Source organism: Diabrotica undecimpunctata, chromosome 2, assembly GCF_040954645.1.
Source record: "Diabrotica undecimpunctata isolate CICGRU chromosome 2, icDiaUnde3, whole genome shotgun sequence".
NCBI classification, from domain to species: domain Eukaryota; kingdom Metazoa; phylum Arthropoda; class Insecta; order Coleoptera; family Chrysomelidae; genus Diabrotica; species Diabrotica undecimpunctata.
The window spans coordinates 135718933-135745674 of record NC_092804.1 but is presented as its reverse complement, the minus strand read 5'-3'; the positions used below and the strand labels follow the sequence as shown (position 1 = coordinate 135745674).

Below are 26742 nucleotides of genomic sequence, written 5' to 3'. Positions count from 1 at the left end.
CAAGCAGTTTTTTCTGCCGTACACATTAACGAATATAGCGTTCGCATACCGTATGCATACCGTTTGGCTCGTATATGTGTACCGACCTTAATACAAACTAAAAATGTGCTGATTTCGTGCGGGAGGTTATGTCATGTACATTGAATGAGCAATAAGGTGTGGGCGGTAATTCTATCTCATCGATAATCGAACGATTCTCTGGCACTCAAATGAAAAATGGATAAAATTTGAAAATCACGTAACTCTGAAGTCGGGGTAGCGTTAGTCGAGATATTACTGTATTCAGAATTGTTGATTATTTTAAAGAGCAATGTAAAAAGGCTTCCGCATAATTCTATACTTACCCCTAGAATAAGTGAGTTTAAATCATTTCAACTCTTGACTTCCTGCTTATAGGGTTGTTGGGTTTTAAATTATTTTTTTAGGATTATTTAATTGATATTTAATTTTGTTTGGAGGGAGTCATGACCCCCGTGACCTCCCCCTTGTATCCGTCACTGCTTTTAGATGACATTGATATCTTCTGCAGTGTATTTCCAATGGTTGAAAAATATGTCCTAAATTGTAACAAATTTTGACAATATTTTCCTCTCGGCCAAAAATAACACAAGACCACGGCCACGTGGAGAAATTTCTGACTTCAAAGAAACGCTGATAAAAAGGTTTATCTCCGATAAGATCAGAAGGATTGAGCTACATTTGAAACTGAATCCCCTGAAACTAAATCTTTTATTATTTATGTATTTATTTATTTTTTTATTATTTGATGAAATTTGATATCCTGCTATTATTTAGTATGCTTAATATGAAAATGATATTAGTTTTACCATTTGACACTAGGTGGCCTCACCTACTATAACATTGTTTCATTAATGTGGCCATAATTTTTTGTTCGCTTTGTATAAACATTTCAGAAAAAAAAACATAAAATAGCATTCAATTCTTCACAAAAAAGATATTCTTGTTTCAAATCAAAAAAGTACACCGTTTTCGAAATAAACGTATTTTTTTATAGGCGTGCATAAAATAAAAATATTTTACAAAAACTTGTAAATTCAAACATTATTCAAAATGTATTAAATACCAGTGAACATTAAATGTATTAGTAGTAGATAATTTTTGCAAACAAAATGTATATGATTAAAACAATTATTTTTATTAGACCTTTTACACAGTAACAAATTTAAAAAAAATCAGAAATTAAATTAAATTAAACAATGAAGTGAATATAAAACAATTGACAAAGTGAATAGTTCAAAACGAAACAACAAAAAATTACAATAAGTGTTTAAAATATTCACCATTAGATAAACTACATTATCTAAATCTTTTGTGTAAGTTTTGTCTTATTTTAATTAATGAGTTTCCTTAACTTAACTTCCTTCCTTAAGTTCCTCGGCAATATTTTGCCATAACTTATGACGGTTATTTATTTTTTTTTATAAACAAGTGACTTTAGGTAGCCGTAGCCCCACAAGCGAAAGTCTAGGGGATCTAGTTTGGGACTGTGTGCTGACCATGGGCATACACTACCTCCACCAATCCACCTTTAAGGATAAATTTCATCCATATAATTTCTAACTTCTAGGCTATAATGTGGTGGTGCACCATCATGCATGTACCAAGAGTTACGACTCAAATTTAGAGATATGTCTTCTAAAAGAGTTGGTAAATCTTCTCTCAAAAAATTTAGATACGTTACTCCGTCAAGCTTAGTTGGTAATTCTAATGGTCCTATAATACAATCCACAAATATGCCACACCAGCTATTTATGGAAAACTCATATTGAAAATGATGTTCTTGAAATGCATGAGGATTTTCTGTCGCATAGGTATGGCTATTGCGCCAGTTAAACACACCTCTTCTAGTAAATGTGGTTTCATCGGTGAATAAAATTTTATTATAAAACATTGGATCGTCTAAATACCGCCCTATCATAAATTGACTAACTCGGAGCCTTGCTGGAAAATCCTGTGGTAAAAGATTCTATACTGAAGTAAAACAATACAGATTATCTGACTATATTATTCTTGACATCGTCAATTTGATTATACCAGTGGCCGCAGAAACAAGCTTTGTACTGGTTTCTGGATCTTCTGCAACACGCACAATTTCATCCTCCATATCCGCATCAATGACTCTCGGTCTTACAGCATTCCTGTTTTTGGGATGAAATGACCCTGTTTTGCATAATCTGTCGAACAATGATCTAATAGTTTAATGGTTTGGTAGCCTTCTATTGGGATAAAGTTTGAAATAGCGTTGAGCTGCTTTACGAAAAAAAAAAAAATTTCCTGGGCATACAAACAGATCATATCGCGCATTTCTACATTAAAAAATTCACTATGACGTGGTATTTCACCTTTATCTTAAGTGGTTTATAAAAAACTTAATAGCACTTTGACAAATAATGACCCACTACACTTTGACAACTAATAATAAATAAATTCATAGTTACGTCTTGACGGTACCATTAAGTTCAAAGCGTACTTGTTTTGAAAAAAATTAAATAGAGTTATGCATCATTAACAAAATAAGTTTATTTCGAAAACGGTGTACTTTTTTGATTTGAAACACGAATACCTTTTTTGTGTAGAATTGAATATTATTTCATGTTTTTTTCCTAGAATTTTTATACAGGGCAGTCAAAAAAATTATGGCCACATTAATGAACCAATGTTATAGTAGGTGGTGCCACCTAGTGTCAATGGTAAAACTAATATCATTTTCATATTAAGCATACTAAATAATAGCAAGATAGAAATTTCACTTAAATCGGTTGAATAGTTTTCAATATATCCCTAAAAATAATATAAAAAAATATTAATGAATCACCCTGTAGAAGAAAACTAGCAACATTTTGCCGAAGCAATTTGAGCTCAAACGCTTTATTTTGATGTCAGCTATCACTCATTAGCTAATGTCCAATTAATTATGGGACACCCTGTATAAGAAATTATTAGTTTATTAATTATTGTGAGTAGTGTAGCGCAAGGATTAATTAATTAAATAAAAACCAAATTAGAGGATAATTTATTGCATTTATTTACAAAAGTTCACAGCACTAAATAAACAAAAATTACAATAAATATCGATACAAATGAATTCGATATTGATAAAAGTGTAAACATTATATACAAAGTTCATGAAATCACTATATAGAAGTTCTTGAGATCAAATATAGATTTTACATATATCTAATAATACTTGTCATGTTAATCGAGAGTCAATTGTCAAACTATTAAGTTTGTAAAACACATAATTGACAGATTACTGACATTAAAATGTAAATTATTCGTGGTGGATCTTATTTCATATTTACTTTATTTCTCTCCATAATAAAGAAGTCTTAAAAAGTAGAATATTAGCTATGAGTTATAACTAATTCAATGAATTATTATTACAATAACATAAATAGAAATTAGGCACATTTTACAAATTTCTTTTTTATCTAATCAAATTAATAAAAGACCGAAATCAATTAATAAGATTAACAAAAAACCTAGTTAGCAGGAAAACAAAGGGAAGTAAAACAGTTAATAAATTGGAGAAAATGCGGACAAGTAAATAAAAAAACATATTACAGATATAAAAAAGCAAGCTTTAAAAATCTTGGTTAATAAAAGGGAATATACGTATAAGTGAAATAATTTTTTTAATACTAACACAAACAAATTTCTATCTCCCCTCCCTTTTGCCCTATCAGGGTGTCGAATTTGGGCTACTATCATTACCAAAATAAAAGGAAAAGAGATATAGTTCAAAACGGTAAAGTGGAGAGAGCATAGTGAAGTAGTACCACATATGTTTTCTACCATGCACTTCTCAACGGTGGAGGTTTTTAAGGGATAGAAATAACCTTCTGGTACCTTCCGGATGATGTCTTTTGAAGATCTTTCACAGCCATTAGAAAAAAATTGGTACAGTAGGCAGTACTGCAGACTAGCGCGAAGCTTCAGACTATCTGTATTTTTAAAATTTAAATAATAATTTTAAAATTTGACCCTTTCAAAGTGGCTTAACATCAATTTTTCTAAGAGATTTTATTTTTGTTTGTTTCTGACACCATTTCTATCCCCTATGTGCCAGGTCGTGTTTCTGCCGTGGATGTCATTATCGGTCTGATAACTGTTTTCTAAATTCTGCCCTTCATTTTTTTCACGATATTTTTATTTCTCCATATTGTTTCATTCAGACAACCTGGGGCTCTCTCTGCTCTATTCACTGCAATACCTATGTATTTTTTTTTTAATTAACATCTTAAATTTTCTTGCAGTTATATTACATTGGTACAGCATACGTTGTAAATCATCTTCTCTTTGAGAGAGTAGTATTCCGTCGTCTGCATAGCAGATTATTTTGTTGTTGTTTTGTAAGTTGTTTTTTTCCCATTTGGTATAGTTTTTTAGTTCTTACTTTTTTCATTATTTCATCCATGATCGGGTTGAATAAGAGAGGATTCAGGAATCTCCCTGTCTTATTCCATTGCCAGCCTTAATTGCATCAGTTAGTTTTTCTTTTACTATTACTTTTATTCTGTTGGTAGTGTTGGTAGATATTTTCGATCATTTTTAGGTATTGAGGATACTTTTTATTTTTCAATATGTAGCTGAGTTTCCCAAACAAAGCCCATACCAATCTCGTTTATATCTTTATTTCTATAGTTTGGAAATCTTTTTATCGTTTTATTTTCTATCTCCAATAAATGCATTCATTACCTTCTTCTATTTGTTTTTCTTTAACTAGGATTTGTAACTCTCGTCCTTGCTTTGTTATTACATTTTTTGTTTTGTCATAATTTATATCGAATACAACTTTTCTGGCTTCTTAATCTAGTTTTTATACAACTTGCTCTATTCTTTCTTTGTCTTTCATTATAAAGACGATATTGTCTGCATATCTTAGATTGTTGAAGTATTCTCCGTACATGATTCCATACTCCCCCTTAAAAATGGCTTCTAGTGGTTGTTGGACGAGCCATGGCGAAACTTCTTAATACATTATTTTCTTGTGTAGGTATGTATGGGTAATTGTCATAATTGTCTTGTATAGGTAAATTTGTCATAATTTGTTCTTACTGATGTTCATTTTCAGACTTATTGTTGAAGATACGTTTTCTAATTCTTGTACCATTTGTTGTTCTTCACCCAGATCTTCGGTAATAAGTACTATGTCGTCGGCAGAACGCAGATGATTGAGCATTTCTCTATCTATTTTTATTCCTCTATTTTTCCACTTTAGCATTTTAAAGGCGTATTCGAGGACCGTTATGGATAATTTAGGTGAGAGAGTGTCGCCCTGTCTCACACTTCGCTTGATATGAATTTCTCTGGTGGTATCATGTAGTTTTACACGCATTGTGGCGTTTTGGTATAATGTTTGTACTAGCTTTGTGAGCCGGTAATCTATTCTACTATTGTTCAGAGCAGTTATAATGCTGTCTAATTCCACAATGTCGAAGGCTTTGTGAAAGGCTACGAAGATAAGTACCAGTGGTCTGTTATATTCGAGCGACTTTTCTATTGGGGTTTTTAGTGTTTGTATGTGATCGTTTGTTCCGAATTTTGAGCGGAAGCCAGCTTGTTCTCGGAGCTGGTAGAAAACTAACTTTTTCTCTAGTCTCGTCTTACTATCTAACTAGGAATATAAACGAAGCAGAGGAAGGCCCCAAATGAGATGGGCAGATGATATCAAGAAGCACGTGGGCTCTTGGTGGATGGGGGAGGCCTATGTCCAAAGATGGACCGAAGAAGGCTAATTAGATAGATAGATAGAAGAGTTATGCCACAACAAGAACGAGGACAAATATGGTTAATGTCATATGAAAACGGCTCTGAAGAAGAATTGGGAAAAACAGGTTGCAAAGTTGTAAGATAACCCTTGGTCAAAATGTTTCTATAAGCAGAAGCTGTCTAGCAATAATGGTCCGATGATATAAAATGCATTAGTGAAAACTGTAGTTCAGATTATTTGTATCGAGAACGATTGAAAAGAAGACCTATGTCAAGCGATGAATAGAGATGGATGGAAGATGATGTTAGATGTTAGAAACCTTATTAGATTTATATCTGCTTAACTTTCTACATTTATATGTTGATTAAGAACATTATTTGTGTAATTATAATAAATAGTAGTGAGAATTATTTTTTGTTGACGTATTAACTATTATTAAGTTCTGTAAAAACGAGTATTTATATCGATTATTATTTATATGTAGCAGGGATACTAGAAAAGTAAGTATCTTAACATTATTGTAGCTTATAGTAGTAGTCCAATTGAATGAAAAATAAAGTTATATTCATTGATTTTCATTTCCATTTCATTTTAATGTCAGCAATAAAAATTAATTAATTGAACACTTTAATAAAAAATAGTATTTAAATTATTTTTGACTTACATTATTTTGCTATAATACTGAAGCTGTAATAAAATAAAGAGTATTGGTTAACAGCAATTTAGAAAATAATATCTAGATTTCTTTAGAATACATACACCAATTACATTTGAATGACTTGTATAATCAGTATTGTTACAGATAAACTAAAAGTATCGATCGTTTAATATATATTATATACTTTATTATACGTATATTGTTGTACTTTAATAAGGTACTGAAACTGTTTTCTTGTGGCATGTTCAAGTTAAATATTGTTTATATTGTTTATATGGGATTAAGCCACAATTGATTGTAATGATAAAAACATTTTTAACTACAAAAATTTGACGTTTCTACTTCGACTCCGGAAATTGTTCTCAAAAAAGATTATTTAGAATTTTGATGAAAAGAATATATAATTGCCAATGTTGTTTACGGGGTTAGGTCATTTCACAAAATTGAAAAATTGAAAATTGATAAACTTGATCTCGGTGTTATAGGCAACAGCCAACCTTTGGCTGAAAAGAAATGAAGTTGGATTTTTGCCATATGAAACTTCAAATTCTGATTATTCTAATTGTTTTGCATGCTAAATATGTGCTATAAGCGTTTTTGTGTGAGAGAGTGTTCGTGTATTGTGTATGTGTGTTGTGTGTCACATATTCAGTGCGTATGCTTGAGGACGAGTTTCTTAATTTACTATTGTTGGTATATTCTTTTTATTGTCTTCTTTCAATATTGGCAACCAAAGCCTAGTACATTCTACTGATGAGTTTACCACACATTTTTATTCATTGAGTAGGATGGGAGCTACTTTTTTGATTTTTTTTCTTTTTCATAGTGTTTCTTTTACGTTTATTGATGCATCTTTCCATTTCACTCGGTGTTTATTGTCCCAGACATGTTGGCATAATTACATATTTAATTAGTCGAAATGACTGTTTTTTATGTATGTTTTATGCTCCTTTATCCTGACACTTAGCGGTCTAGCAGTTTATCCCACATAGAAATTGTTGCATTCACGGGATATTTTATAGATGCAGTTCTTTGATCTATCTTGTGCATTGGTAGGCTTGGTTTTGGACATAATAGATCTAAGCATATCGATTGTTTTAAATGTTGTTTTGATGCACATTACCTATCTGTTTTAATGTTTCTGATACACCTTTTATTGTCATCCTTAAGTGCTTTCTTATGAGTATTTCTGGATTGCTTTTAGCGTTTTGTTGTTTTCTTTCTTGTGTCTTGTGGAATTCCTTGTTATTAAATGACAATAGGCAGTCATCTGTAGGTTGTTAAAACCTTTGTTATCAGGTTTTTCCCTTTCCCTTTGAATTTTGTACAATAATAAATAAAATGAAAATAAAACTTAATTTTGAAAAATGACGTAACTCCGTAAACAATTTTGGGGGTTATACATTCTTTTCGACAAAATTCTAAATAATCTTTTTTGAGAACCATTTTTGGACTGGAGGTCGAAACGTCAAATTTTTGTAGTTAAAAGTATAACTAACATTACAATCAATTGTGTCTTAATTATATATAAACACAATATTTATTATATAGTTGTTTTTTCGAGGTTCAATCTAAATAAGTCACTGAGCTCGGGTTGTCCAGATTGTCAAATGAAAGTGTTTCTCAAATATTATAGTTCTTTAGTAAACTTTAAAAGTATACTAAAAGACGAATGATTATCATTGAGCGTCATTGAAGTTCTTTAAATATGATTGAGGGTGAAGTTTCGTGAGCTTATAGTGCACATCCTTTTGACCATGATAACCCGACTATTGTATCGATATTTGTTATTGTCGCTGAAAGACGTGGATATCGTCAACCTTTAGCTACTTCTTGACAGTATCGATATGTGGTAAGGTTAGCCCATCTAAATCTACAAAAAAGTGTAGGTGTATGAATTCTGAGGAGTCTTAGCATATACATACAGTATTCATTTCTGGGACCAAACATGAGAAAGAGGTTATGATATACAATGATATACATTGTAGCATAAAATAATGGAGTTTTGTGTTTATCATAGACAAAACTAAGTTTAACCTTTACCCTGATTAACAAAGAGTTAGAGTCAAGAGTTTGATCAACAGGGGGAGTTAGTCATCTGTGTCTATATAGTGGTCTTTAAATTATTATCTGGGCTGAAATATTTGTTCCTATTTAAATAATTAACATATGTAAAACAAGACAGCCGAAGGAAAAACACGGCTCCAATTACACAACAATGCAGAAATTAGATAAAAATATCCATTGATCAATCCAAAAAGATGTAAGAAAAAACAGTACAAGAAAAATAACTAAAATAATTCAAGAAAACAAAAGTTTAAAAGTATTGAGGCGATTAACCGAGGTGAAAATAAAATTATCCAGCCTTTTCCAAACTTTTCATCGAATGCATCTACCAAGGAAAAACATCTTTTCAATTAAACAATGCGGCTGAAAGATAACTTAGACTTCTATCTAATATAATTCTATAAAGAACCTGAAAGATAAGTCTACTGAGTACAGCGAACCATAAGGACTGATATTCGTGGATTAGGAGAAAGCATTCGATATCCTAAGCAAGCAGAAAATGCTAAAGGCATTGATATAATGTCAAATAGACCATCGCTACACTAACATAATCAAATATATCTACCAAAAATGCCACAGCTAGTAAGACTATCTGAACAAGAAACAAATAAATTCTACATACAACGAGGAGTACGGCAACGAGAAACCGTCTCTCCAAAGCTATTCACGACGCTTTTAGAACATATTGTAACAAGGCAGATCTGAATGAGTACGGTATCAATATAAATTAAAAGATGCGCAGTCATTTGAGATTCTCAGATGACATAATTTTGCAATAATCGCAATAATGTTGAAAACAATATATCACGCTATCTTGGAGGTCGGACTAAAGATTAACATGAACAAGGCGCAAACAATGACTAATTTGGTACTAGCTATATCGAAATATTGCTATTGATGCAATGGATATTGTGCAGACTGCATAGTATAAGTACTTAGGATATAAAATTCGTTTGGGCAGAGGTAAGCAGACATGTGAGCTCCTACGTTGCATAGGATTAGCCTGGGCAGTGTTTGGTAAATTAAACCATGTATTTAAATCGGAGTGCCAGATGTTGAGTGTCTTTCTGAGAGACCGAATCCAAATTGAAGAAAAACGTCGTAGAACAAAAACAACAGACGCTATCGAAAAAATCGAGTAGATAAAATGGAATTAGGCAGGATCCCAAAGAAAGAAACAAAGTTGTCGCTTGGAGACCAAGACCAGAAGCACTACGGAGCAGAAGACGGCCATCAACCAAATGGACTGACGACCTAAAGCGTTTTAGCAGTAACTGGATTCAAGTCGCACAAGACAGAGACACATGAAAAGATCTAAGGGAGACCTATGTCCAACAGTGGATGCACACAGGTTGATGATGATAAATAATTAAACTATTCAGACTAACTTCCTATTGTTATTGATTTTGCTGTTAGTGCAAGCACTGTTTTACATTAAATGCAGTGTATTGAAATGCTAGTGACAGTAAAGAAGTGGTTTAATAATAAGGATACTAATAATAAGGATGTAATATATAGATCAAATTACAGTAAAATTCATCATTTAGGCCACTTCCCAAAAGTGGACACCTCCTTTAAGGGCCAGTTGTATTATTTCAAATATATCTTAAAGCATAACTAGTATAATAAATAACTTCTTAATAGCGGACTCGTATAACGACCAGGGGTCAATGTCAACAAAAACATTTTTGGCAAAATTACCTAAACCAAATTTAACTTAAAGATGCAGTAGCAGTAAACAAACCAAGACACGTTATCAACATTATGAATATTACGAGGAGCACTCCCAAATCACGATTTACAATGTATAAACGTACATAATATCCACCTCATAAACTATATAAATAGACATCGTATACGAAACTCAAGTATTAACAGCATACCATATCATTTAGTAGTCCTTGTACGCGGAAGAATTGCTATAACTTAGTTGGACCACTGTTGTTCTAGTGATAGCATTTTAGCCAGGGCGTGCGTCAGGGAATTATAGTGCTTGAATTTATTCATTTATATTTATAATAAATGTTATCATTTATACTTTATGATCAGAAGAATAACAAAGATAAAATTAAATTAATAAATGTTAGAATGAGGTTTTCCAACATAATATGTGAATTCGTTATTGTAATGCATTGAATTAATAAAATTAAATTAATATGTAAAAATTGAATTAAAATTAAATGTAATATCTAACGGCGATTTCACACCAAAATTTTGATTTATTGACTTAAGGAAGGCCTCTGGCTGAGTTCAAAATAAACAACTGATCGAATCCTAACATGCGACATAGAAAATGAAAGGGGATGGGATAAAGATAGACAAAACAAACAAGACGACTATCACAACGGCACTACACAGCATCTTCGTTATTAATGGACGTATAGTTACATACGAGATATCATAAGACGCTATGGATGAAAATAGATATACTATAAAACAAATTTTGATTATTGACTCAAGGAAGGCCTCTGTTTGAGTTCAAAATAAACAACTGATTGAATCCTAACATGCGACATAGAAAATGAAAGGGGAGCGGATAACGATTATATTAAGATAGACAAAACAAACAAGATAACTACCAAAACGGCACTACACAGCATCTTCGTTATTAATGGACATATAGTTACATACGAGATATCATAGGACGCTGTGAATGAAAATAGATTTACTATAAGACAAATTTTGATTTATTGAATCAAGGAAGGCCTCTGGCTGCGTTCAAAATAAACAACTGATTGAATGCTAACATTCAGCATAGAAAATGAAAGGTAAGGGGATAAAGATTATATTACGATAGACAAAACAAACAAGACGACTACCAAAAGGGCACTACACAGCATGTTCGTTATTAATGGACGTATAGTTACATACGAGATATCATAGGGCACTATGGATAAAAATAAATTTACTATAAGACAAATTTTGATTTATTGACTTCAAGAAGGCCTCGGGTTGACTACAAAATAAACAACTGATCGAATTCTCACATGCGCATAGAACATTAAAGGGGAGAGATAACGGTTATATTAAGATAGAAAAAAAAACAAGGCGACTACCAAAAGGGCACTACACGGCATCTTTGTTATTAATGGACGTATCGTTTAAAAAAAATTTACCGTAAGACAAATTTTGATTTATTGACTTAAAGAAGGCCTCTGGCTGAGTAGAAAATAAACAACTGATCAAATCCTAACATGCGACATAGCAAATGAAAAGGGACGATATAACGAATCTATCAAGATTCGTTATATCTTGTAATGTAATTGATTTTCTACCTTAATATATTCGTTATATACTTCCCTTTCATTTTCTATATCGCGTGATAGGATTTGATCAGTTGATTATTTTGTACTCAGCCAGAAGCCTTCTTAGCCAATAAATCAAAATTTGGTATACGGTTTTGCTTTCGTATTAAATTATTAAAACAGAAGTGCCGCTTCTGGCGGCACTTCTTCAAGTGCAATACCTTATTTTTTTTAATACAAAATTTTCGTTTATGAAAACATTTTAAGTTAAGGTATATCTGTATTCAAATTTACGAAATTTATGTAAAATGGGATTTCAATTTCTGGTAACATTTGTAATCTGGATCACGTGAGTTTTATTGTTTTTCAAATAAAAACTGAAAACATAATAATAAGTTACTACTTTTGATGCGAACTAACACACAATTTACTTTAAAAAATAAGTGTATTTGATGTTTCGATTTCGATCGCTTAAGTGTCAAAACAACGTTGCAATTACTGCTTCTTTTTATTTTACAGTAGGGAAGCTAATTTTGAATTTCCTTGAAAATAATACTAACATTGTATATTTTATCTTCGTTGTTCATAGTAAACAAATCTTTAATTGTACATACTGTTTTATTAATTTAATAGGAAATAGGACAAATGAAAACAAAACCGTACGCCTATGGAGTCTTAGCCTGGTTTTGTTTACTTTTAATGCACGTCGAATTTGAATGAACTGTAGAATATCTACCCTCTGTATCGGTCATAAAACTTCTCGTTAATTTCCTGATTGTCGTTTCTAAGAATGATTCTATAATTATTACGGTTAGACTGTTTATTGACGAGTATAAAGTAAACTTTAAGGATCAACTACTGATATAATTATCGAATTTATTACAGTTGTAGGTAAAATCTTTATTTAAATCAATTTATTTATTTTTCTATATATATTTTAGTTAAATTATGTTTCTAAAACCACTAAAAACTAAATGTTTCTTTTAAAGGAAAGCGAAAAATAAGTTACAACAATACTTATAGTGCGCGAGAGTTGGCGGACAAGTTTAGTGTTGGAGAAACGTAAGTAAATGATTTTTTTCAGGAATAAAATGAAAATTTTAAAAGAAAAAAATAAACTTTTTGGAAACAAAAATTTCCATGATTAAATAAACGGTTTGGTTATTAACCAAACCGTTTATGATTGGTTTTGCAAAGCTAGAAATAAAAATATTCCGATATCGGGACCACTCCTATAGGAAAAAGCCTTAGAAGTATTAGAACATTTAAAAATTAACGATTTTAAGGCTTTAAATGGCTAAATAAATCTTCTTCTTTCAGTACCCTGTCCAATTATCGAACGGGGGGTCTAAATAAATTAGCGGTGGTCTCTTGATTTCTCAAAGATTTCGGAGCCAGGATGTTATTCTTCGGCCTGTGCCTCTCCTTCGGGCGATCTTACCCTGTATTATGAGGCGTAGAAGGTTATACCTCTCTTGATGTCTCATTACATGACCGAAATATTGTAACTTCCGAATTTTTATCGTTTTTGTTATTTCTGTTCCCTTTTTTATTTGATGTAAAACTATTTCATTTCTTATTCGATCAACCCAACTTATCCGTAATACTCGTCGATAAATCCATATCTCAAAGGCTTCCAATTTTTTCAATAATGTAGCAATGCAATGTAGCAGTATATTAATCTGATTTTAAGGTTTAACGTAATATCTCTATTAATTAGAATTTTCTTAAATTTATAGAAGGCGGCTCTGGCTTTTTCAATGCGTATTCTTACTTCTTTATTTATATTCCAGTTATCGAAAACGTTTGCGCCCAAATAGGTAATATTGTGGACTCATTCAAACTCTATTCCATACGCTCTGATGTTCGTTGGTTGTAACTCCATTTTGCTGACAACCATAAGTTTTGGTTATAGCTCATAGCCCATATTCCTCACATACTTCGGTTACCCTGTTTATAAGTCGTTGCAGGTTTTCTTCATTGCCATTGGAGGCAATAAGTACCAAGTCGTCTGCATAGCTGAAATTGTTGACATTAACTCCGTTGATTTTAATGTCTGTATCTTCAACTAAGGCTTCTTCGAAAATAAATTTGGAGTAGATATTAAAAAGTAGAGGCGATATAATACATCCTTGCCTCACTTCACGTCGTATTTTCACTGCTTCCGTCGTGTTGTGTCCGATTCGTATGTTTGCACATTGATGCCAGTACCAACTTTTGATAATACGGAGGTCTCGGTCATCACTTTCCACCTGTTGCAAGACCCCCATAAGTTTGTCATGGTTGGCTCGGTCAAAGGAGTTTTCGAAGTCAATAAAACACATATATACCGATTGTTTGATATCCCTACATCTTTGAACCATGACCTGCAAACTGAAGAGTGCTGCTCTGGTTCCAAGTTTGTTTCTGAAACCAAATTGTGTTTCACTTAGTTGTACTACTATTTTGTTGTAAATTCTCGAGAGCAGTATTCTTAGGATAATTTTCAGTACATTACTCACACAATTTTAAAACAATTGGTCATTACTTGATTCACTCTTCTTCTTCTTCAAGTGCCCTGTCCGTTGCGAACGTTGGCTATTAACATGGCAATTCTGATCTTGTTTGCGGCGCTTCTGAATAGTTCGACCGATGTGAGCCCGAACCACTTCCTCAGATTTTGGAGCCACGAGTGTCTTCTCCTGCCTGGCCCTCGCTTACTGTCTATTTTTCCCTGGACAATCAATTGCAGTAGACGGTACTTATCGTGTCTCAATATGTAGCCTAGATATTCAAGCTTTCTTTGTTTAATTGTATTCACGATTTCTTTCTCCTTTCCGATTCTTTGGATTACCTCTATGTTGGTGACATGTTCGGTCCAGGATATACGAAGAATGCGTCGGTACACCCACATTTCGAATGCTTCTAGTTTTCTCGTGAGCGTCTCCGTCAGCGTCCAGGCCTCCATACCATACAGTAAGATCGGAAAAATGTAGCATTTAACTAGACGTAGTTTTAGGGGAAGAGACAAATCCCTGCTTATGAGGAGCTTTTTCATATTGCTAAATGCTGCTCTAGCTCGTTCTATTCTTGCCTTAATTTGTGTGGCCTGTTCCCATTTTGCATTTACGTTGGTGCCAAGGTACACATAAGATTCTACATCGATCGGTACACTTCGATTCACTCATGACCAATAATTGTTGTTTGTTGAAATCCAGACTAAGCTTGGTTTGGATCCTGGCACTAACACCAGAATTTTTTCACTATAATGTCCTGCTACAAATGACAGCTCGATTAATTTAACTTTTTGCAAATTTCTTTCAATGTATTTTGACGAAAAAAAATTTGTATTAATATTAGTAAAATATAGGTATTACGTTTAGTTTTTAACAGGTGTAACCGTTTTAATAAATTGATACTTTTTCACAAGAACAGAGTTAATATGAATAGAAAAATCATGGATGCTTGAATTTTCCAGCGAAATATCTGTTTAATGATGTACCGCCCAAGATCTATTCTTTATTTAAAATTAAGGGTTTGTGATACTGAAAGAGAATGGTTGACAAATGACAGATATCTATATCGTTTGAACACATTATGCGCGGTATTATCCGTGAACAAGCTGTCCGCGATATAACATGGACATAAATCGGAACAGAAAAACCTTCTGACTGATGAAATGTACATATATGACATGACATATATACACATTATGTTTCTGACTTCCGATTCTTAAACAAACCCGATATTTTCGTTTCTAAATTGCTGTTGAAATTAAGTTTTAAACGTCTCTTTAAAAATTATATCTACTACAAGTGATAACATTAACACTCATCACAAAAGTCCAACAACAATATCTTAAGTATCTTATAATATACAAATATATGTACAGGCAACGAAATATTTTGTTCATATATCTTTATAAATTATAAAAGGAGTCAAATAAAAGTATTATAAACTGTTTTACAAGTTACAGATAAATAAGGTGTCAAAATATTAACAAATATATTGGTAAAATTGTTAAAGGTAGAAATTATTTAGTATATTTAAAAAATGGTTAAAATTTTTATGAAAACTGATAATAAAAACGTTAATGTTCGTAAATATTAAAAGTTTTAACTATATTTTAACAAAATTCTAGCAAAACCCATATCTTGATATATTTTGCGGTGTTCTCGAATTGAGGACCGCTACCTGAACAGCCAAAATAAGTGCACCGAATTACGGACCGAACGAGATTTTAATGAGTAAGGAAATATTTAGATTTAGTTTATTTTGAACTGTCTTGAAAGGTAGTCAAAATAAGTGAAATTAAAATGATCTTAAGTGAAAAGGGAAAGCGTTAATAACAACAATGACATCACAGAAGAAATAAAAACTAGAATTGGAAAGGCTCGAGCTGCTTTTGTTAATATGAAGGACATTCTGGGAAGTCATGACATTAACTTAAACCTGAAAATGAGATTGGTTAGATGCTACATCTTCTCGATACTGCTGTACGGAGTAGACACTTGGACTTTAAACAAGAACAATACCGATAAACTAGAGGCCTTCGAAATGTGGATATACAGAAGAATTTTAAAAATACCTTGGACAGACAAAGTAACAAATAGTGTAGTTCTTCGAAGAATGAACAAAGAACGGGAGCTGTTGATCACCATCAAGAGAAGAAAGTTGGAATATCTTGGTCACGCGATGAGAGGGAAAAAGTACCGATTGCTCCACTTAATTATCCAAGGAAAGATTCAGGGCAAACGAAGCGTGTGAAGACGACGTATATCTTGGCTGCGCAATTTAAGAGACTGGTTCCAGTGCACATCTAACCAATTATTTAGAGCAACAGCTTCAAAGATACGAATAGCAATGATGATTGCCAAAATCCGTAGCGGAGACGGCACTTGAAGAAGAAGAAGAAAAAATAGTGCTTAAAAGTTATGAAAAGTTTTGGACATGTACGATAAATAAATGTAACGCAAAATTGTTTACGCTAGGTGTAGATAATACAATTTTCCGAAAAGCAACATCTATATAAATATCCCATAAAATATCAAATAAATATTTAAGATTATTGAGATTCGTACTTTTAATAATATTTTTACCTTCTTGAAGTTTTGGTCCTCAATTCGTGCGATTTTTTCAGGTATAAAAGTAAACCCTTACTTAAAATTTCATTCTGGTCCTCAATTCGTGTCTGCCCATATTTTGTATGCCTTTACTTTATGAAATGCAATAATATACAAAATTTTAGATCTGGATCAAGGAATCAAAGAAAAAGTGGCAATTAGAAATTTAAATACCTAGTAAAAGTAAATTATTAAAAATTGGTGTACGGTAAATGTACGGTGGCAACATGTACGGTAAAAGGGTGTACTGTGTCCAAAAAAGCGCAGTAGTTGGATGTCTAATGAGGACTCTTACAAACCCTTCGTACAAAACCTTATTTATCGCATACTCACAGGACCAGAATGGACAAAATCAACAAAAAAAAAACTGAGGGACTATAAAAAACAACCCAAAAGAGGCTGCGATCTCTCGGAATCGGATTAAAGTAAATTATTACTAACACGATCGTGCTAGTTTTACCTGGTTCAATAAATAAAAATTACACAATAGGAATACTTATGCAACAAAGTCTGCTACCATAACTCTTACATGCACGAGACTGAAGAAAAAACCAACCAACAGGGAAGAAACGGCACAGGTGTAATTAAATGAACATTGATATGTGCGAGTGACTAAATATTAGTTGATATTTGCTAATTATGAGTACACTGGATACTAAAATTGGAAAGTGTAACTTTTTTTACTCTGACCGGTATTGTCAGGAGAAATTGTTAAACTCTTCATAGAAAAATTACTGGCTTTTATCTAGAGCACTTTCTGGAAATTAATGAAAGGCAGGGTTTTATACAAAGTTCTCACAACAAAGTTCCAGCGACCAGACGAGTCTGACCTGAGGTAAAAGAAGAACAAGTTGTAAAAAACTATTTTTATTTTTACTTATGTAAAAATCTTACATTGTTACTACCAATTTTACTAATATTTTGTTCAGCGTATTTTGACTTCTCTTTTTACACTCTGTTATTGAACTGATAAGAAAATCTATTATTACATATATATTTCGATTCAAAGAAGTAATTAGAGGAACACGTCAACCGTCATATTTTTAAAGAATGTAAAATAATCTTAACGTTTTGACATTCATTCTATAAGAAATTGTAATACGTCACTTCTACAACTTTACATATCATCCTTTAATAAGTCTGAACCAAAAATTCGGTTGTATTGAAACTACTTCGGTCCATAAAATATAATACGCCTAATACCTACACACTCACTTAAACCATTTGTAAACCTTTAGTAATATTTTCAACGTGCTCTTTTGCTTTGAGACGTAGTGCTGCTATAGATGTTGTTCTAAGGTCGGGTGGTGTGTTGTTTGGCGAATGAGAATGAGAGTGCGCCATCGGAGGTCTTCCAGGGTCTGTGGCGATGGGAGAGGTAAGATAACTTGGGTAACCAGTTTGCGGGTGACTAAGGAAACCTGGAAGAGCCGAAAGCAGCGGTGGCGATAACCAGGGATCCATTGGTAAAGTAAGACTAGAGCCAGCTCGCGATAGTGTGGCTGCATGATATTCACTTAGTCCTAATCGAGCTGCTTCCATTTTTTCTTGTCGCCTCCACTTTGCTCGGCGATTTTGAAACCAAACCTGAAACAATAGAAAAAGTATTTATTTCATCTAATATTTCTTTACTAACAACAAGAAGTATTGTTTTAATAATTATTTTATAATAATTAGTGTCTTTATAACAAGACTAAAACTGAAATATGCCTTAAAGAGTACCAAAAACCATAATATTAACACATATTTGACATTCCCTTATTTCTTCATTTCTTTTTTTCAAACCAATTTTTTTTTATTTAATATACAATTATTACAAGATATACTTAAAGAAGGTACGAAAATTAATCTTTTTATCCGTAGAAGAAGAAATAACCGACCCTATTGAAGCTGGCAATGGAATAAGACAGAGAGATTCCCTGAGTCCTCGATTGTTCAACTTGATTATCGACGAAATAATAAAAAAAGTAAGAACTAAAAAAGGATACCAAATGGGAGAAAAACAACTTGAAGTAATCTGCTATGCAGACGACGCAATACTACTCTCTCAAAGTGAAGATGATTTACAACGTATGCTGCACCAATTTAATATAACCGACAGAAAATCTAACGTCTGTATTCCTCCAAAAATTTTTCTGAGCAACTTTCTTTTCCTGATCTCTACTTTCACTTCTTCCTGTTGGCTCATAATCCACGTTTTGTTGGCATACTTCACCGTGGATCTGATTATTATGTATGATTATTTCCGTAAGGATGATTTTGGATTAGCTGCAAAATATTCCAGGATATCTATTTGTAATTCTTTATTAGAGTTGTTGAACAAAGGTTTTACAGTTTTATGATTTGGTCGAGGTTTCTCAGGATATTTCTCAGCAAAAACACGGCAAGTTTTAGTTTACTATTCAGTTTTACTTACCGTAAATTATAATTAAATTTAAAAAATCATTCTTTGTATATCCTAAATGAGCCAATATTATTTTGTCAAGAAAATAAGGCAAACTATTATTATAAGTGCCACCAAATGGCACACAACAAGGTTACTATTAAACATTAACAATAACAATAACAATATGCCGGTTTTATGCCAATTTTGACAGCACCCTGTAAATAAAAAAACAACTTTACTCTGTAAACAATAATGTTGCATCTGGTTAATAAGCCTAAAAGGAATTTAAACTTTTATTCAAATTACATTAGAGATTATTGAACTTTATACACATGGTAAAGAAGTTTAAATTTCATATAAAAACCATTATAACTCAAAACGGTTCACAATTTTTAAAAAAGTAAAGGAAGTTTGATGCAGTTATGTTTTTTTTATCTCAATTTAAAAAATACTTCTTTATCTTGTGGTAAATATTAAGTGTATACAAGAAACAATATTTTATAATTATTATTTTTTTATAATTTAATATCAATATTTTATTATTACTACTACTATTTAGTAAGGATACATAAAAAGCAGCAAAGAAGCCAAAGCGCGCTGTAGCTACTGGTACGCAAATATCGTCTGCAAAGCTGTATGACAATTTGGAAATATCCGAAGGGATGAAAAGGTTATACGGTGTTACTAAAGCCTGGCATAAATCATCAAAGGACTTGACTCACGTGCGGCTTAGTAAGAGCACAGATGGAAGAGTGTTAAGATCTGAAATAAAGCAAATATCAAGGCATACGGCAAGAAGAGAACAGAGCTACATTTGGTATTTTAAGATCTTAAGAGGGTATACGACACAGTTCCTAGAAAAGAACTACGCAGATATATAAGAGAGCAGTGGGTTGTGAGAAGTATGTAAGGCTCATGAAAGATATGTATGAGAGAGCGTACACCAAAGTAAGAACTTGTATCGGATTGTAAGATATTCAAGACTTAAATGACAAAGAACTTATTGAATAAGTACATGAATTTTTTCGTAAATTTATTGTGGGTGTAAAGCCCACTTTAGGTTTTCTATGAGGTATTCAAATAAAGTTGAGGAGCTTCAAAATATACGAACCTAGGAAACATTTAGATATTTATTTATTTAATAATATTTTAGCGAAAATATATAAAATAACTCAGCTGCAACTGTAGATAAAACATATTTCTACATAGACCAATGAGGTTATTGAGATAGGGACCGCAAACTTTCCCTTTCTCCTTCGATTCTAACAGAGGTAGTTTAAAATCACTGTGTATACACAAAAAGTAAATTGTCGTTTAAGGGGGAAGTAAAGTGCAAGAACCAATGTTTATATGCACCCCTCTTAAAGAATTGTTGCAGACGAATGAAAAGGGAAGACCCGTTACAAAGTTCCACCCCTATTCTCAGTGACGCTCTTGATTATCTGAATTCTTTTGGTTCTTTTATTTTGGTTTAGTTGAATTCAGGTGTGGACTAACCGCTTAGACTAAAATTAAACAAATACTGGTATATATAATACTTTATTATTACTATTACCCAATACAAATTTTGCTTTATTAATCATAACTAAAGGTGTATTTTTTTCATTATAAATTTTACAATCTTCTAAAAGTACTTCTTATCAGATTATAATATCTAAAATCAAAGAAGTGATAAAAAAGAAATTTCATTGGATCTGGCACGGGTCAAAACAATCTGAAAACAAATCAGTCAGCCGTAGACTGACAGAGTTTAGGTCAAGACAAGTTTAAAGAGATAGAGGCAGGTCTAAATAAATATAGGTAGATCCAATCAATTGCCATTTACAATCACTCTACTCAATTTTTTCTAAATTTCTTCTATTTAACGCGAAACAAAATGATAATTTAGTCTGTTGTTCAACTTTCATAACAAATAAGTCACTTTTGGAGACAAACTTTTGCGTAAAGTCATCTTATGAAATCGATTTACCTACAAAAATCAGGGTAATTCTAGTTTGGTAATTCATTTGCTGGAAAAGCTCGAGTTTTGTATTATATTTTTTACCGATCATCAAATTCGGAGCCAATATTTTAGGATCAACAAGCTTTGAGGATCAACAAAAGAGTTAAAAATTAAATTTTTAAGCTATCTGACAGCTAAACTGGCAGCCTAGCATAGCATGTTACATAGACAACAGAATAGACAACAGAAATTCCGATGTCAAAATACAACTTTGGGACAGAATTAAATATCATTAAGTAAATAGCAGCAAACAATAGGTACAACGAACAAACAATTAATAAAACTTTAAATCAAAAACTACACAAGAAAGCCCTAAAATTAGTATTTCCACCACCAGAGAAAAAACCCAGTACCATCTGCTCAATTACATATAAAGGCAAAATATCAACAAAAATAGCCAAACACATAAAAAAGAACAAACAAAACTTGGGCAAATATATTAAAATCAACAAAAGCTAAAATAATAGCACTTACACAGTGGTGTAGGTACACAAACTTAAATGTGGCGACTATCTCAAAAATTACATCGGTCAAATTGGTAGAACTTTTAACAAACGTTTAGCAGAACATAAAATGGCTTTTAATAATAGAAAAACAGATTTTTCATGTGCACTTTACTTTCTTGATCATATATTTCAAATTATTCAGATTCAAAATAAAGGCCTAAGCTATCTCTATTAGAATCTACGGAAATTAACAAATTTAAAAACACAGACATAATTCTGAACGACTAATTTCAGACAAACAGTTCTCCCCTCCTCAACCTATTTCATTAAAGCCTATAAAGTGTAAACACATACCAAAAATAGATCACTTGAGAAAGGCACTCTGCCGAAACAGCTGTAGTGATAAGATTTTATATTAAATTTTGTGGAAGTTTTAAAAACCAAGTTTTCAGTGTTTTATTGATATATAAAATGAATTTCCATCAAGTAACGGCCGAATCCATTACTTAATTATTTATGCATATATAGGTAAGTTTGCAACTGAATAGAAATAAAACATTACAAAATATGTCATACTACTTTTAGAGATACAGAAGTTTAATCAACTGTATTATCAGAGAGTCTAACAGAGACTTATAAGAGAATATAAACTAAAAACAAAAATAAAATAAAATAGTCATTAGATCGACATCTATAAATCTGTTCCTAACGTTTTATTTTTATTTAGAGACATCAATGCGAACAATGTATGAGAGACAAACTCCAACCCTGATTTTGGGGTGTCTTTCCTCGCAGCCATGTTGAGACGCCTTGGGCGAGCTCAAAATTGGTTTTGAACTGATGCATTAATTGACAATTTGATGGCATTCTTTGCCTGGGCTAATAGCGACTGAAGCTGTCTTAAATTGACTAAATCCAATAAGAAGTTTTAGCAAACTCCCATGTTTGTCGAATGCAATTTTCTCGTTGTGTTGGCAATTGTGTAACTTCATAAAAGTAAGCTGACGGCACCGAATGAAGTTTTTATTTCGTTTTCCGAAAATTGGACACGACTGAAGAGAACTAATGGTTAAAGTTATTTTGTTTACCTGGACTTACATTGTTCTTTCCAGAAATAAAATTAATGACTATATTTCAATTAGTTTGAGCACTAAGTTTATTAAGGTAACTTGTTGAGTTATTTCGTTTTTCTTTGCTGAATTGTTCTGATTTTTTAAATTGAAGGAAACCTAATTAAATATGAGTACATTATATACAATATATATATATATATATATATATATATATATATATATATATATATACCTAAAGTTAAAATTATATTTACCTAATAATATACTGTTTTATATATTACTATTACTGTAGTAATATACTTTTTAGTTCTCTGTAAATTGATGTTTTTTACTTAAGTTTTTTACATATTTTTCATATACATGTCCAATTACCACATGGTCTTTTGATGTGCTAAGTTTGAGTTAATTTGTAAACTGTATTTAGTTTCAATTAATTGTTTATACAACATAATCTTATAATGCCCATTGTCGTAAGCTTCTTTACCCATTTAATATCATTGACTGCTACATATCTTTTTGAGGTAACACACTTATAATAACTTTTCTATGGATGTTTGTTTTTTCATATTGTTCTTTTTACATGAACTGATGACGCTTTTTGATTAGAAAGCGAAACGTCTTCAATAAATAGATAAAGTAGCCACCTTCTTTGTCTTGTTTCTCCACCTTTTGGCCGAAATCCCACCACTCTTCGAGTGATCCTTAATGTATATGTATATATATGTATATATTGTCATACTTTTTCTTTCCCAACCAAAGAAAAATAAATAAAAATATCCATCGGAATAAAATTTTAAGAAATCATTATAAACAAAAATGTATATATTAATTTAAGATAAGATTTAGTGTAGATAAGAATAGAAATTTGTTTGGCAAACGACCTGTTTCCGTTGCAAACAAAATTATCAAAAAACCTTTGTTTAGAATTAGAAGACATTTTACCTGTAAGTTAATCTTTTCATTGTTTGTAGAGTCGAGTATTAGATGACCATATTTTAATCTTTTGAAATATGTATAAATGATGTATTGTAAAAAACCAATTTTAAAGTAAGCTATTTAGTTTTCTCTGAAACCGAAATTAGGCTTTTCCAAAATCATGGTAAACACAATTTAAGCTTTTTGATTGGACGGTCGTTTTTAAATGGGAATTTGGTGAGTCGATCATGAGAGAGGAGAAGTTAGTCATATTTTGGTCATCGAAAGAAAACAGTGGTTTGTCTAAAAGATAGGGTGTGGTTCGTGAGTTTGGATACCGGCGTAACGAAAAGAAGTGAATAGTTTGAAGAAGGAGATAACAAGTAGATTAAAAGAGGTCCTTGTATCTACCGTGGACATTTTATAAAGTAGATGTGAAAGTATTCTTACGGCATCAAGTTGACAAAAGGAGGTCCTGGTGTCATAAATAAATAGCGGAGTTTGGAGAAGTGAATCAGGTGTTTTTTGTGTAGTCTGAAGGAGGTTTGCAGAGACGTAAAGAAGGAGCCGAGGTGCCAAAGAGGGGAGATCACATCTTTGAGGAGACTGAACTTTTCTGGGTATGTTCCAACATACAACTCAAGAAGAAAATAAACTGTAAGTGTTTGTACAATTGAATTTTATATCTATGAAGGATCGTTTCGACATCATGGTCATTAGCATTAAAATTTAAGAACTGAGGTTTTGTTAGGCTAATCAAAAGTTTAAAGTTTTGTGGTTTCTTTTTTCAAGTAAAGAAAATTTTAAGTAAAATTGGTTTTTCACGTAATATAAATGTATGTAGCTTTATAATCTTATTATCATAATAATTTGATTTATTTTCTTGTATGCTGATTGATAAGATAACGACAGAATTTAATAATTGTTTTATTCGTTCATATAAAATAAAGAAACGTAAATCTTTGTAATATAATATATTTGTATTCTTATCCTTTTCTTCTCTACCCCGATAAAAGACAACTAGAAAATCTTTTGAATCCATCGAACACAGGTAATATAAGAATTATTTTACTTTTGATATCAAATAAGTTATAATTCTTTTTTATTGGCTCAATAAACTAAGTTGGAACTCAAAATAAACAATCATAACAATATATATATACATATATATATATATATATATATATATATATATATATATATATATATATATATATATATATATATATATATATATATATATATATTTATATATATATATTTGTGCAACCAGTCGTTGATGTCTTTTTCTTTGTAATATTTTTCTAAATGTTTTTTGGAGTTCAATTCCTTTGTTTTGAACTGTGATCACTAAGGCAGAAAATTAAACTTTGTACTATATTCTAATATTTTTAACCACAATATTCTTTTTTTGCTGGAGTATTTGGCTTTAGACAAACAATTGTCTTAAATAATCAGTTTAAAGTTTTTTTTGGATTATGACTAAATATTTCTTTTTTAACTTTTCTCTTTAAAGACTTTAACGTAGGAATATGCTTTCTCCAGGATACTCTTGAAATACCTCAGAAACAAGCGAAGTTTTAAAGGGTAAAGGTATACGAGAAAATTCTCGAAAACAGAGTACCTATCAACAAGTGAAGAAAACATAGAAGATCTACGGATTGACGACAACGTAACAATCAAAGGAAAGGATAAATTCAAATACTTTGGGTTTATAATCACGAAAAGGCAACAACAGAGAAAGAAATTAAACAAAGATTAGAAAAACAAGAACAGCACTCCGACAACTTAACTCAGTATGGACACCTAAATACGATGACAAAAACACAAATTTATAAAACATTAGTGGTAGAAGTATTATGACATATGGGGCTGAAAATTAGCGTATAAACAAGAAAAAGAGCTGCAAGATAGTAGCAACAGAGATGGAATGCCTGCGAAGATGCTGCAGAGTAACAAGAATGGATAGGAGAAATAATGACGAAATAAAGAAAAGAACATCAATAGAAACAGACATACTGTATATAGAATATATACAATAACTAGAACATACATAGATCAAAAAAGACTAAAGTTGTATGGACATGTAAGAAGAACTAGCGACAGCAGATGGATGAAGAGAATAACCGAATGGAGCCCCATAGGAAAGAGAAAAAGAGAACGACCCCTAAGATCCTAGAGGAACGAAGTAGACGACGCCATGAGTAAGAGAGGCCTAAACGATGGCGAATGGGACTTCTTAACTTTTTTATTCTTTACTTCATTTCAAGGAATTTAAGTCATTTGGCATTTATTATAACTCGATTGCACAAATATGTTTATGATCCTTTCTATCCGTTCTTGGAAATAAATAATTTGTAACTTGCTACTCACTAATAAATTTCTAATTATTATAAATTATAAATTGGAAATCATAATGTAAAATAAAAAGCATTTGAATGTGTCCGTGGTATATAATAAATAGACTCATTTGCACAATTTAAACTAATCGTCTAATGCTCTTTATAAGTTATAAGTAGAGAAATAATTAAGGTCAACTATAATCATTCGATAATGCATTTAAAACTATCTCTTTAAACATACCAATAAACTTTTGAGTAATGTACATCATTAAAATTGCTTATCTTATTTTATCTATGTCGTGTTATTTATAAATGATATAAAGGGGCATAAAAAAAACACTACACAAAGGGGTATTGAATCTAATGGACAAAAGACCCAAATTAAAGAACCAAAACGTCAAAATATACAGGGTTGGCCATTCAAAAGAGTCCACCCTGTAAAGAGTCACGTTATAGATATCTGTCAATTGTCAACCCCCTCCCTTCCAGTAGCCCAACCCTGAAATTTGAAATAGGGAATATACCATGTGTGGTATATTGTTAGACGGGTAGTTTGCTGAAAAATTATCAGTATATTGAAAGTGTTACATTTCTTAAAAACTAAACGTTACACCTATGTTTTGCCGGTGTCAATTTCCGGTCATGTTAAAAACTACATTAAAACGAAATTTGCAAGATTTACAGAAACTTTTATGTAACGTAAATAAATTGAACTAAATTTTAAATTAATAAATTCATAATATAAAACAGCTTACTCATCAGCTATAACTAT

General features: G+C 31.7%; 1 protein-coding gene across 1 annotated transcript in view; it reads right to left on the bottom strand.

Annotated features, from left to right (window-relative positions):
- Positions 1–17310: 17310 nt before the first annotated feature.
- LOC140434917 (retina and anterior neural fold homeobox protein 2-like) overlaps positions 17311–26742 on the bottom strand; it is a 232159-nt gene continuing 222727 nt past the window's right edge. Inside the window, exon 3 of the mRNA XM_072523546.1 lies at positions 17311–18393. Within this exon, the coding sequence (XP_072379647.1) occupies positions 18022–18393 (372 nt within the window). The 3' untranslated portion in view covers positions 17311–18021. The remainder of the gene's footprint in view (positions 18394–26742) is intronic.